Source organism: Halyomorpha halys, unplaced genomic scaffold (genome assembly GCF_000696795.3).
Source record: "Halyomorpha halys isolate HHAL.00 unplaced genomic scaffold, Hhal_1.1 Scaffold984.1, whole genome shotgun sequence".
NCBI lineage: Eukaryota > Metazoa > Arthropoda > Insecta > Hemiptera > Pentatomidae > Halyomorpha > Halyomorpha halys.
This window is the reverse complement of record NW_027113387.1, coordinates 451189-466178: the sequence shown is the minus strand read 5'-3', so window position 1 is coordinate 466178 and position 14990 is coordinate 451189. Positions and strand designations below refer to the sequence as shown.

General features: G+C 29.4%; 1 protein-coding gene across 1 annotated transcript; it reads right to left on the bottom strand.

Annotated features, from left to right (window-relative positions):
- Window positions 1–898: 898 nt before the first annotated feature.
- Window positions 899–12936, bottom strand: LOC106687576 (cysteine-rich motor neuron 1 protein; the record flags this gene model as incomplete). The annotated part of the gene is given in 12 exon segments (XM_067050926.1): window positions 899–3547; window positions 3705–3887; window positions 5186–5349; window positions 5493–5730; window positions 5831–5989; window positions 6853–6915; window positions 7929–8183; window positions 8931–9041; window positions 9211–9411; window positions 10311–10517; window positions 11043–11279; window positions 12724–12936. Coding segments are annotated over 12 exon segments (2252 nt in total), but the record flags the coding sequence as incomplete, so codon positions are not given.
- Between the last annotated feature and the right edge of the window lie 2054 nt (window positions 12937–14990).

Genomic DNA, 14990 nt, shown 5'->3' with positions numbered 1-14990 from the left:
ATTCAATTGTTATTTTGTACCATTTGAAGAAATATTTCTGAAGTCCTGAAAGAGAATTGATTGACCTGGAATGGCCAAGCTAACTGGAAAAATTACTATTTACTTTATAATAAAGTTAGATTTATTATTAATATTTAATAAATAAAAAAAGAAAAAATTAAAATCCGTCATACCACTACAACCCATGAAGGGTCAAGGTTCAGTACTTGTAAGGAAGTACTGTTTCATGAACAACAGTTTTGCAAGGAGGTGAAATCACCTCACGATCGCGCTCAACTGCCAGATTTGTATAGAAGCTGTATGGACCCCAGAGGGCTCCCATACCGACAGGATTGATTCACAGCTACAGTAACAGAATAAATAATTATCTGCCACAGCCAGGTTTGAACCCGTGTCCTTGGAGTTGGTAGCACAGCACCTTACTCACTGTGCTACCCTGCTCTCCTATTAAAAATAAATTATCATTATTATTTTCAATTGTATACACTCTGTCAAATTAGACAAACATGACCTTTGCTAATTTTCCTCATTATTATTTAAAATAATTCCTGGAAAATTAACTATTTGTGAGTGAAAGATCAACCCCTGTTGATCGGAATTTTTTACACATGTCCTTTGATTCGTTTGAAATATATTTATTATATCATATTTATATTTAGAAACATTTAACCTTTTCAATGTCAACTATTCATGATTGCTAAGGTGATATATTTTTGAGCTATTTTGGATATGAATCGGTTATTTCTAAAATGGCGCATGTTTCATTTATTTAAAGAGCTCATATGTCATTTTTGAAATCACCGATTCATATATGTTATTAACTCTACTTTAATATTTTAACTAAAATAAGACACATTTAGGTAGTATTATCTATATTAAGAATAAAATGATCCAAAACGATTATTAAATTTTTTATTTCAGAATATCCTCTTCTTTAAATATGACATAATGTGTATACATTTAAAATAAATACAAAATACACAAGATTTTAAAATCAAATAGTTTATTACTAGGATATAATGGAGTTTCAATGCTTTTCCATTTAGAAAACAAAAAACATTGTTGGCGGTCAAGGAGAAAATGCTCTAACCAAACTACTTTCTATCGCACATCTATAATAACTGAAGTTATGTAGTACAGGTTACCAAAACAGTTTATCAAGTCAAGTGTTGTCTCCTTACGTTTATAAGTAAATAATAACTATGTCAGGAACAAACACTTAACAGTTTATACACCATCAATTTGTTATACATAATTAAATACAATCATTAAAATATTTTTTTTTTTCATTTTTATTATTTGTTTTTATTTTTTTTTTTTGTTTTTTTCTTATTTGAGGTAACAACACCAGTCAGTTGAAATGATAGAAATCTCATAAATATTTACACAACATAATATTTTTTTAATATATCTGAAAATATCAAGCTCTGTTACAGATGCTACAAACAGTTCTCAATCGTTTTTTGGTACTTGTAAACTGTCCTCAGTAAGCGGTAATACTGATAAATTTGAACCGAACTTGGGCAGCTGTAGTGCTGATAGATCTGTTACATAGACGTGTAATAACATTTCATAATTGTACAGGCATAAATATAATTTTTAAAAAGGAATTAATAGTGGTTATTGGTCCAAAAGTTTTTTAGCATCACTCTCTACTTAACTGTAGTACATTTGATATTTTAAAATTTTAATTTTATTATCGATGAATTCATAAAGCCAAGGGAATTGACTTTTGAATATTATAAGAAGACAATACTAGGAATATTGATGGTGATTGAGTTATGATAAATTTAATTATTAAACATTCAGTTTGTACAATTATGCAAATGTGTATAAATTGGTTACATAGACATTTACATAACAATTTTGATGGATTAAAGGTGTATCTATACTTATACATAAGTTGAATTTATATGATTGGATAATGGAGTATTTGTAGTAAATGACTAAAACGGCAATAAATGGGTCAGACTATTTTGTATACAATTTATAAATAACAGTTTTATAACTTATAAATGTGCCTCAATAGAACTTCATACTTTCAGAGGATAGCTAACAAGTACCTGTTTTTTTTTCACCAGAAACTATAAAAACATTCAAAAGTGAACAATAAGTTAATATAGTCTTGCACAGCATAAATACTCTCAAAATATTTGAATATTATACTTTGGAAATTGGAACTGAATGTAAGTAAATAATTAGTTAGACCTGTATTGTCATTATTCAGTTCCTGTAATTATACAAATCTGGGAAATTTACATGAGGTTTTCTTTAGTACAACTTAACTATTTAAGTATTTAAATATTATAAAAAATAAATCTACAAAATATTCGGTTCTATTTTATTATAAAGAACATTAATAGTTTAAAAAATAATAATATGATAACTATAACTATTTTTTGATTAAATTATACAAAGTCAGTCACATATAAATAATACAATAATAATAGTAATAATAAGCATACTATTCATTTACGCTTGTAGAAAGAAAAAAAATCGCTTTTAGGTTTGTCATAGGCCTAAGTAAGAAATAATGAGATCATCAACACAATTTCACAAATGAAATAACTTATGAAACGAGGAACATGAATAAACTGCTTATAATGCTGAGTTCTAAACCTAATAAATATCTACATAAGCTGCTTTACCAGGATAAATGCGTTAACAATAATAAACACACTGCCTAAAAATTTCAACATTGACTCCTGTTAAAAAATGGATAGTACTAATGTTTGACGTTTAAATCTGCAATATACATATATAAACTCTACATTTTATTTATATAATTCACTAATTACAAAATATAATAAGTCATATAATAAATTAATGTTATAAAATAAGTGATATTATATTTTCTTTTCATATCACAAGGCTTTTATTGTAATGGATTCGAAGCCATATACATATATATATCATTTATCTTGTATATATTTAAAAAAAAAGACAGATATGAACTCAAGTAATAAGTTACTTGCCCATTTGGTACTTACATGTAAATAACTGTTTGATTTTGAAATTATATTTTAGCTGAACCTTTAAATTTTCAAACAGCTATTTAATGTAAATTTCATCAATGCTTAGTATGAACGCATACCAGGGTAGATAAGTGTCTTTTATCAGTTATATCCATCTTGACTGCATAAACTTGAATGTCCATTCAAGAAAGTCGACTGATATTTATATAAATACATGGCACTTTTCGAGACATGTTCCTCCACAAATCGTAATGATACGAAGGGAAATATGATGTGATGTAGTTTGTCCCACGATTTGAAGGGGAAGAGCACATGGATCTGTACGAACCTCTCGAGTCCACACAGCAGTGTTCAAACTGGCAATCTGTGTGGAGTCGGAGCTGGTTGGTCATAAGTGGGAACATACTTGTAATGATATGAAGGTGTAGTTGGCTGGCAGATCTTCAGCTGGTGCCTCTTCAACATGCAATGCTTCCAAAGAACAACACTTCCAGCACCGACACCAAACATAAGTATGCACATTATTATCAGGTAAATGGGTCCGTGAAACCATCCGTATCCTCCATCGATTTCTAAAGTAGAAGAAATAAATAAATTATATAACACTGAATGGTTGTGAAAATTAGATATTCATTAATAGTTTATTTTTAAGTGATTATTATTTTTTTTATTATTCTCCCAAATTTTTAATCTTAACAGTTTTTGGGTAGTACTTAAAAATCACTTTACCTGTACATTTAGGACAGCAAGGGTTGTCATCCTTGGTACAAGGCCTCTCGCAGATTGTTTGAGTACAAGATATGGTGTGTAAAGGTCCGCAAGAACATCTGGTACATTTTTCAGGTTCCCATTCATCTCCTACATTGAATGTTACGTTTCCAACTTGACAGACTTTTTCATCTGACATATTATCTATATAAAAAAATTATCATTATTTGAATGTATTTATTTTTTCATAATACATAATACGTTTTAAAGAAAAAAAAAAAAAAAAGTAAATTACAGTGTTGATTGATTTCTATTGCATCAAGTGCAATAAAAAATTAAATATCTTTTGGAACTTATAATTTTGCTTAGTTTTTAATAATATTCCTATTCTTACAATATTCCTAGTGAACTAATCAAGGTATGCGGTAAAGTTGTAATGTCTAAAAAAACATATATATATATATCCCAGTATGTTATAAAATATTTACATTAATATTAACTAGTCGAATCATGGAAAACATTGAAGATCGGTAATTGGAGATTACCATTTTGGTTTTGGCAAAATTGTTCAACTATTAATCAGATTTTTTCATTACATCAAATATTACAGAAAAAGTTAGAATATAACAGGATAATTCATCAGCCTTATGTAGATTTCAAAAAGGCACATGATTCTATTGACTGCCAGAAGCTGTATTATATTTTGACTGAACAGGGAATGCCAAAGAAGTTTGTAAATCTAATACCAATGTGCATGACTGCAATGTTTAATAAAATTCAAATTAGTAATCATTATTGTTAGAAGTTTGAGATTCGGACGGTTTTAAAACAAGATGATTCCACCTATCTTATTTAATTTAGCACTAGCATACGTTATTAGAAATGTAATGCATACCGAAAAGGGTTTAACTTAAGGGGGTAAAATATCCATGCTTGGATATGCTGATGATTGGATATTATTGGGTTAGGATGAGGAAACTATCAAACTAAATACAACTATGTTAATTAAATACAGTAAGAAACATGAAAGAGATATGGATAAAACTAAATATATATTTGGCAGTAGAAACATGAACAATTTCAATGAAATAGATATAGGAGAAAATATATTTGAACAGGAAAAGAGATTTAAGTTCTATGGTAACTAGAAAAAACAAAATTGATGAAATAAAAGTGAGGTTAAAGGCAGAAATTCTTGTTATTTTTCAATTTTGCTTATCTCATGCCTTCTATCCAGAAACTTAAAAGTTAAAATTTACAAAACTATTATCCTTATTATTGCTCTTTACGGATATAAAACGTGGCCTCTTACACTAAGGGAAGAACAGCACCTTAAGGGTTTTGAAAATAAAGTATGAAATAAGTTCTTCAGTTTCACTAAGCCTTTATTATTATTATATCATTTCTAAAGAGAAAAGTTATTGATAAATAAACCAAAATAGTTAAAATATTTTGTTAATATATAGTGAACATAATAATTTTATATTAATTAAAATACTTACCAAAGCAAACTGGGCAACATTGTTTTTTGAGCAAGACGGATGTCTTACAAGATGGATCGACCTGGTCACAACTTTGAGTGTAACAAGACGCCTCACCATTTATGCATATACATGAGGTACATTCACTTTGTCTCCACTTAGCTCCATGTTCTTTATCTCCGCAACTAAAAAAGTAATCATAACATCAGCTTCAACAAAAGATAATTCAGAACAAAACAAATTTGAAACTGATTTTTTAAAACTAAATCCAATTAAAAAAAGTATGTTATAATTATTTCATAAAGTGAATGTCATTCCAATCAATGACCTTTGATCAGTATCGAGGACCGGCAAAGGCTGCAGTGCTCCCTCCGGGCACACTGGACAGCAATCTCCTTCCAGCGGGTGCTGACAGAGGACTGGGGGACAAGGTTCGCTGTAGCAGAGGACGCTGCCATTGTGGCACAAACATTCCAAGCAGCCTTGTTTCCAAGTTTCTATTTCATGTTTGATTCCTCCAGGCCCATAACATAGTACCTCTGATCCACTCACTGTTTCATTGCCTGCTTTATAAGAAGGAAAAATAATCAAAGTTGGAACATTGAAAATGTTTCAAATGATCATCTTTATCATAAATAAAAAATTAATCAAAAAATGTTGGTATACCTGGACAAATAGGGCAACAAGTATTCTTCGGAAAAACAGGATCAGGGCAATCTACTCTGGGACAAGACACTAACGAGCACATCTCTTTTCCTTCAAAGCAATAACACTGTCGGCAGTTTTCGAACCATGACTCTCCATTATCTCTTCTTATTCCTAGGTCTATGATATACAAACACCAATTCAATATATATATATATATATATGTAGTGTCAATTCTATTAGGTGTTTAATAGTTCAGTTATTGAGTACAAATTTTATACTTTATAATATATAATATGAGTAATACTCTTATATTGGTATTTTATAAAAAAGTTATGAAATACCAAAATTAGAGATTGAATATGAATTATTAAAAAATTTAATTTGCAACTAGATTAAAAAATGGTATAATTTAAAAGTATGCAATGAGATCGAAATATGATCATCAGAATTTGGACCTGATAAATATTGTATGTAAATTACACATATGCCAAAAATTCGAGTACGGCTTGGATTCAAGAATTAGTTTTTAGATTTGAAAAAGGTTTATTAAACATAATTTTTAAAACCTCAACTTTCTTTGTTTCTGAATTCCATAAGCATTGAACCATTCATTTGGTATGACAACATTGCTTGCAGTGATTTATTTTTAGGCTCATTTATATCTTAAATAAGTATAATGCAGCAAGTAACTTGACTTAAGATAAATATGCCAGTAGATAATGACCAGAAATAATATAAAACTGTTTTTAAAACAGATATGGTTTAAACTGTAATGTATGAGTTAGTGAGATTTAATTTATTATAGTATGACATGGTCAGGGATAATAGTATTTTATAAATACACAAATTAATATTATAAATTTATGAAAATATTGAATAAAATTTAAGCAATTTTGATATTTTACAAATAAAATAAAATTTAAATTGTTGGAATAAACTTTATTCTATTTCTTATCATCAGATAATTTAAGGTAGCAATCAGTTTTAACAACTAAATAAAGCATTAATCTTATCCATGATGTTTTAAAAACTATTGTTACCTGTAACACAATCCTTTTCAGTAATACTGCCATCTTCATTAGTTCTGTTCACTGATTGATGCTCTGTAAAAAGTAATAATGAAAATAATAAAGAATAGAACATTTATGTTTAAATTAACAAGAAAAAGATTAATTTTGGATGGTAAAATATACATGCTCATTTATATCAATGATTTAGTATTGTTAATTGAAGATGTAAAACTACTAAATTATATACAAAACACTATTAGATGCTGGTAAAGAATTAGAACTGGAAAGAAAACAAAATTTATGATTAGTAGTAGAACAACAGATAATTTAGGTTTAAAAGATATGAGGGGAAATACTTTTAAAAATTTTGAGAAATTTAGGTACATGGGGTGGTGAAATTCTGTAGGATAAAAAAGTAAGGTTAAGAGCTAGTATTGAAATTCAATTTTGTGTCATTAAATTTTTTATCCGCCTAATGTCCAAAAATTTGAAACTAAGAATTCCCAAAAATTTAATTTATTTGTTTAACCTTCTTACTATTTTTATTTTATTATGTGTATTTTTAAAGTTAGAGGTGGTCCCTTAATTTAAGAAAATAATAAAACCTTTAGATTTTCTACTGATAACAATCTTTAATCCCAAGAAAGTTGAATCTACTGAAGAACAATATTGGAATATAACACGGAACCAAAGGATGTGTTATCAATAAAAATAATTGATGTTGTATCATGATGATTACTGAAAAAGCCAAGTTAACTTATACAGCCGATGAAAAAATAAATTAGTGAATAGGTATTAATTGGTTGCTGAACCGATCATGATAGGCCCAAGGTATAAACTAACAATAAGATATAGAAGAGATTATGACATGGAATTCAATGTTATCGATTTAGGTTTAGCCAAAGGTGGTTTTGTAAAACAAGAATGCAAACAACTCTCTTTTGTTGAATTGGGATTTAACTTCCTGATTCCAATGCCTAGCTTATTTATGTTCATATAAATATATATCGTGATGGAATGTTAATAACCAATTTTAATTCTTAACTTACACATATCAATATCTGATTTCTTTTTTCTGTCTTACAGTTGTAGATCAAGGTACTGACCTTTACACTTGCAGATGTGACAACCCTTCTGGTTGATTTGATATCCATGAGGGCAGTTCTTTATGCAATGAGTTAACGCTTTACAGTGCTCACATTTGCAAATTTCACAGCCAGCCTTATTAGTTTTGTAACCATGTTTGCATTTCTTGTTACAGTCTGCAAGAGGTGGACATTCATTGGCACATTCACAGATATTCATTCCACTACTGTCTTTCAAGAATCCTGATTTACATTCCAAATGACATTCCTCTCCTTCTGGAATTCAAATGTTATAAATTATAAAATTAAATAACATTTATTCCAGCATCAAACAATGTTTAATCACGAGTGCTGACAATTATCGGATATTTATCACAGTATATTAGTAGAATATGACAAATTTAATTAAGTGGCAGAAAAACAAACACATTCAATTTATCTAAGAAAGAATATATGAGAAAAATGTTGGATAAAGTAACAACTCAAACATTAGTTAAAACAAAAAATAAAAAATAAAACGTTAGATAATCATTAGTAACAATAAAGCAGAATCAATTAGGTTAAATGTTAAGTGTTACCTACAGATATACAAAATTTAAGTATACACAGATCTATTAAAGCTACAATCCTAACATAAACTGTTTAACTTCATTTCAAGAGGATTTGAATACTAGGAAGAAATAACATTTGAAGGTTGATTAAAAGAAAACTTTTCACTCCTTAAAAAATAAAAATAAAAAATAAATAAAGGATAAAGGAGCACAGAATAGTTTGTTAACCTATTATCTTAATTGAATTGGCCTCATGCGAGTCAGCAAAATAAGGAGTCCCCAAGAAAAAAAAGTTCCAGCAGAATATTGGGCCAAAAGAAAGATGGACCCACTGGACAATTTAGAAGGCTACACCAATATGCAATATCTGACACGTACTCAATAAATATTTAAAAACCATAAAATTTAAAGAAGTAGTTTACAAAATATAATAAGTGATGATTAATTAATTAAATAAAAAAAAAAAACTTACCTATGCATTTACAGATGTGACATTCTGATTCATCCTTAACATAACCATGTTTACATGCCAATGGACAGTGAAAAGGGGGGCAAGTCTTTGCAATTACTGTGACGTCTGTAACTGAAATTGATGAAAAATTTATCAGTGGAAAAGCCAAAGTTTAAATTTTTCGTTTCCTCTACTAAGGGAAAGGATTTAAAGTATGGTATCTAAATAAATCAATTATAATAGTTCCATTAACTAACCAAATAAATATATCCTTCGTTATACCGCTATTAAAAGTAATTACCATTGCATCGAGGACAGCATTCTCCTGGCACATAAGTTGCATTTGCACAAGTCTGCAGGCACATTTCTGCTTGACACTTGCGTGCACCATCAACACACGTACAGTGTGTACAATCATCTTCTTGCCAAGAAGCTCCATTTTGGTAAATTATTCCTTTTGTTGATTTACAGCCGCCTGGTCTTAAAATTCTTTGAGGCATTTCTAAAAAATACATAATGCACAATAGTTAGGGTCAACAAACAAAATTTTATTTAAAAAACAAAAATAAAAAATTATAAACAATAGCTTTTTTAATAAATACTATAATATCTTATTACATACAAATGGATGGTTCATCAATATATTTACAAAATAAATTCAATTTCAGGGAACAAACAGTGTGCATTGTATGAGTTACAAAACATTCATAATTGTGATCTACCTAATACTGTAATAATTACACCAGTGTGCTCCTTCATATTGCAATGGTTCATTTAATATTTTAGATAAAAGTTTGACTTTAAACATAGAAATTTGGCTACACATACTTTTCTACTTTCACTCACATTAAATGAGATTCATATTAACAAAAAATATTGCAATTGTGAAAAATTGATAGAACAGAAATAAATGTTTTAAGGATCCTCGAGTCCAAAAAACCAAATCACACAAAACAGTATAAGCTGTGTACGCATGTAACAGCCGATCACAAAAATGAAATGTTACACAGAAATAAGATAATATAATTCAGGTTGGAATATGCCTAGAATACTACAGCAATTTTTCCAGGAAAACCATTGTCTTAAAAAACTACTAATTTCACTCTATCACATAACAATAATAACTAACCATTAATTTATGATTTATTTAAATAACAAGAAAAATATAAATATATACTAATATTTAATTATATAGATATGAAAAAACAAGTTGCTACCCATTCACTTCCATAAATTGTGTCCCATCTGGTAACATTGGCATATCTGCTTATACCTATTTAATTTTAAAATTGTAATTTATTTCTTCACCACAATATATGTGGTATAGTTAGATAGGTATTATTTATTAAAAAAAAAATTAAGCAAGCATTAAATCATTTATCTACTAAAATATTTATTTACCCATGATATTATGGTTGAAGACACAGACTGGACAGCATTGATCTGGTGGAATCCTAGTGACTGGACAATCTATGGGCAATACTGGGCAAGTTACCGATTGTGAACAATGTACCTGCCCATCAATACACATACATTCAACACAGTCTGTTTTCTTCCATTTTGAACCAGTTGCAACTTCCTTACCATTATGCATGCATGTTTTATTTTCTGAAAAAAAAATGAAGTAAATCAATTATGTAATAATATTTTTAAAGTCTATTAGTGTTACGAAACTGATTTTTGGTATCAATATTATTGCTAAAAAATACTATAGAGTCATTATTGAAGCATGTATTTAAAAGTATAGTTTTTGGAGTTTGGCTTTAATCAGTATTAATCAGGCTTTAATCAGTACTGTAATCAGTATTTAGCCAAATTTATTCAGAAAAATAAATTTTATACTTCATCATCTAAAATTTTAAAAATAATAGCTCGCTCTTTCTCCTAAAGTTGGAGTAAAAAGGTTCATCATGCAAGTCACTGGCCAATACGTCAATTATTGGTCAGAAGTTTCAATATTATTAATAGAAACTTTGTTACCAGTTTTAGTCATCTCAATTTTATTTTATTGTAATCAGCAGTTGTTATGGGTAAATAAAATTATAAGAAACTTTTTATTAATATAAACTTTTGATTTAATATACTACCAGAGTAATAGCACCAAAAAAATTCTATTTTTAATGAAAAAATTACCATGGGACTGGCACTGGAAGAAAGGACAGCAAGAGCCGGGTTTGCCATTGCCAGGCCTGATGACTATATGACGCTGGCCTTGAGGACAGAGGGGCTGAGGGCACGGGGTTGGTAGGCAGGCGCACCCTAAAGGTTTGCTGCAACACTCGCCCTCTCCTTGGCTCTTCGGTAACCTGTAGCTATCAGATGGGCAGTCCACTTCTGTTTCTTGACAAACCACACCTGAGCAGTTAACCTCTGCAATCAATGGATAAACATTAGCAGACCTTATATTCACAGAAGATATTTTGATTATAAGTAAACATGTACAGGAATCTATAAGTGATTAATTGAACATTGGGAATAATTGACATTTATAAAGATATTTGATGAAGTTAGCAAATGACGAAACTTTGTTTTGATGTCTTTTGTCAAATTATGATTACTAGATAGCATTTTAAAATTTATTTTTATCATTTATGTTAAAAGATAATTAATTCTATGAATATATTAACAAAGAGTTCATTGTCAACTTAACTTGTTTGTTTATTTAATAAGTGGTTCATACGCTATGGTATATTTTTGTGTCATTATTAACAGAACTGGTCCAAAGTATAATTAGATATTGTCATTTACATTTACTATGCTTCTTTCTTGATTACGAATACATTGTGATGTTTTTTACTTATTGAATAATATGAAAACAATACCTGAAAAATATTTGTCATTTGTATTCCTCCTGAACAAATTACCAAGGATGCGATGAAGATCACATGCCTCTTACTTTTGATTTAAATTGTTGTCAGAGACATGGAAATGTGAAGTATACTGAATGAGTCAATTTCGAATCGGTTTAATAACTAGAAAAGATACGGAAACTAATCGAAAACAAATATGAATAACTAAAATTTATGTATTAGTAACTGATGGGGGAACTAGTTCGGCAAGTGGTTCTAGTGACCCTTTTTGCCTACTCCGACTTTGGTGTCGCCGCCGCATACTAACCAGAACGGGAGTGCCAAAATCCATTTCTCGGGACCGCCGATTAACTGCCCCAGGTGGGAATAGAACCCACAACGTTCCGAACCGGTCGCTCTGGGATCCGATTTTGTAAAAACACATGTGTTATCGTAATAATACATAACTAAGATCCTCTTCCAGTTATTTATAGAAAAGATTAATTAGATGATGATGTCAATGACAAATGATATCAAAATTAATTGATGGAATATAGATATAACTATCGTTTTCTCGTAGTAATCTTCAAAATTGGTCAACCTTGTGAATGAATTACAAGTATAAACAAATGACAAATTCCTAAAAAAAAAAATAATATTGTATAAAAAGTACATCAATGTCATTAGTTCTCCGTGAAGTTTTCTTTCTTTTTTTATTCCGCTAACTAAATATATTTATCTATGACTCACAATCAAAATTAAATAGGGACGATCGAATGGTAATACGTAATGTTTTTATTATGAACAACTTTATTATAGTAGATTATTTTTTTAATGGAATTCGTTTTTAATTATTAACTAAAAGATTGTGTGAAATGGAATTAGTAGTGTCGAAATTATTGTCAGCATTTTTATTTCTGTTGTTTATTTATTTTAAACATATTTTTGTTTGTTACTAATTTTCTATTTCATATTTCAGGGATAATAATCTAGGATAGTGAAGCCACAATTTACTAAAACATTACCCGAAGGGAAGATACAGTCATACACATCGCAGCAGTCTCCAGGGACTCCAGCAGCAACATGCTTGAGGATCCTCTTACTCCTGAAATGGCAGTCCGGGCTCTGCGGGCAACGCTCAGGAACACAGCCACAGCCCATGCCATCAGCGTTCAGCTCCGAGTCCGGGGGACATGGGGTCTTCTCTTCGCAGTCCTCCACGGAGCAGTTCAGTCCCACTGCAAGCAGGAAAGGTCTTCAGAATAACAGAATAAAAACTACTGATATTTCTCAAAATAGTATTGACAATATTAGTTAAAAAGTTTGAAACAGAAGTTGGTAATTGGTTTTAAGGCGAAGAGGATTTGTGTGTTTTCAAGACAAGGGATGGCAGCACTTCTATTTTACCACCTTTTCCTAAAGAAAAAAATGGTTTAATAAATAACTCAAATACTATCCAATTATAGTCTCAAAACTTTATTTCTTTTATTCGTCCAACGTTTCGGCCAATCCGGCCATCTTCAGGGACATCTACTCATATCACTTTGCAAACATATAATTTAAAACACTCTAAAACTTCATTCAGGCTATTCTGCCCAGGTCAAAACATTTATTAACATAAACTTAGTTACAAGCATGGTTATGATAAATGTCTATTAATAGTGTTTGCAAAGAAATAATTGTTGACTGTGTTTTTAATGGATAATTAACTAATTAGATATAAATGTTTTGACCTGGGCAGAATAGCCTGGATGAAGTTTTAGAGTGTTTTAAATTATATGTTTGCAAAGTGATATGAGTAGATGTCCCTGAAGATGGCCGGATTGGCCGAAACGTTGGACGAATAAAAGAAATAAAGTTTTGAGACTGTAATTGGATAGTATTTGAGTTATTTATTAAAGAATTACCAGTCTCAAGAAAATATTAAGATTATAAATGAAAAAAATGGTGTTATTTTTAATCCAAAATATGTTTTTTGATTAAAGTTATGACGAAGGGAATAGTGAAATATATACTGGAATATTTTGTACTTTTATTGTTAAAATTTGAAATCTAGAATCTTTAATCTTGATAAGTTAAAAAAAGTTCAGTTGAGCAACGGTGCAGAAAACTAAACCTTGAATCCAATTTATTTTTCAGATTTCAAATTCATCAAACGATTAAAAGACTTGTAATAAGCCGGAGTAAATCACACCATTAACCCGCAGGGCCATCTATAGATTAGAACCTTTCAACATTTTGTTATTATTACATAAATAAATGTATGCTATAGATTACACTAATTTCTGAAATGATTATTTTCCCCATTGACAAAGTGAGTCAACAATTAACATTTTTACTTCACTGTCTTACTTAATGTTGTTACGTATTTACTACTACCTTTACGGTGATGTCAATGATGATTAATCAAATAATATTCGATGACAAAACTGATGAAGTTATTTTATTCCACTTGAGGAGGTAATTTGCTCTGTCTGTAATTAAGTAACGCAATATTATGTGTGACATTTCAAAAGTGGGCACCCAAACAAACAACAGTATTATTTTGGTTAATAAAAATTGTTAACAGCAGTATTACTCTGATTTCGATTTCTAAAAATTGAGTTTTCGATCGAGGTGTTCGGGGAATTTGTAAACTGAAAAACACGTTGGATTCAGAATTATTTTCTACAGTATCACTTAGTAATTTGTTTTTTTTAAATTAATGATTTTAGATTTAAAATATTAATGAAAAAAAGTTAAAAATTTTCAAACTAAATTTTCGCCATTCTTCTTGTAATAACAAAAAAAAAAAATGCATATTTTGGATTAAAAGAGGTCACCCTAATATTCGTATCCCACGTGACATCACCTATCACATCATAGGAAAACTTATTTTTTCAATCGTTTATAATTTTTATATTTTAAATTGTTATTTAGAAGATTATTTATTATGTGATGTAGACTGACAACGTGTTCAATTTTTCGTAATTTTGATTTAAACCTTATTAAAACTATAGTCACTTAGCATTAATGCTTTTCTGGGTTGTCTCTCTCAAAAGGAAATTGAAAGAGACATTAACTCCAAAAAAATATAGAAATCCCGAATAGGTAGTTCCATTAAGCAAATGATATATCTAAAAAAATATATCTCTCTTATATCTACATACTACTTCCTCATCAACCCTATTGATATAAATTATAAATTAAGTAAAAATATAAAATAGGTAATAATGTCATATCTAATCAGGGTTTGACTTATATACCAGGGCATTCAAAAAGTCCTGTCGTTTTTCGTTTGTTCGTTGTTTAT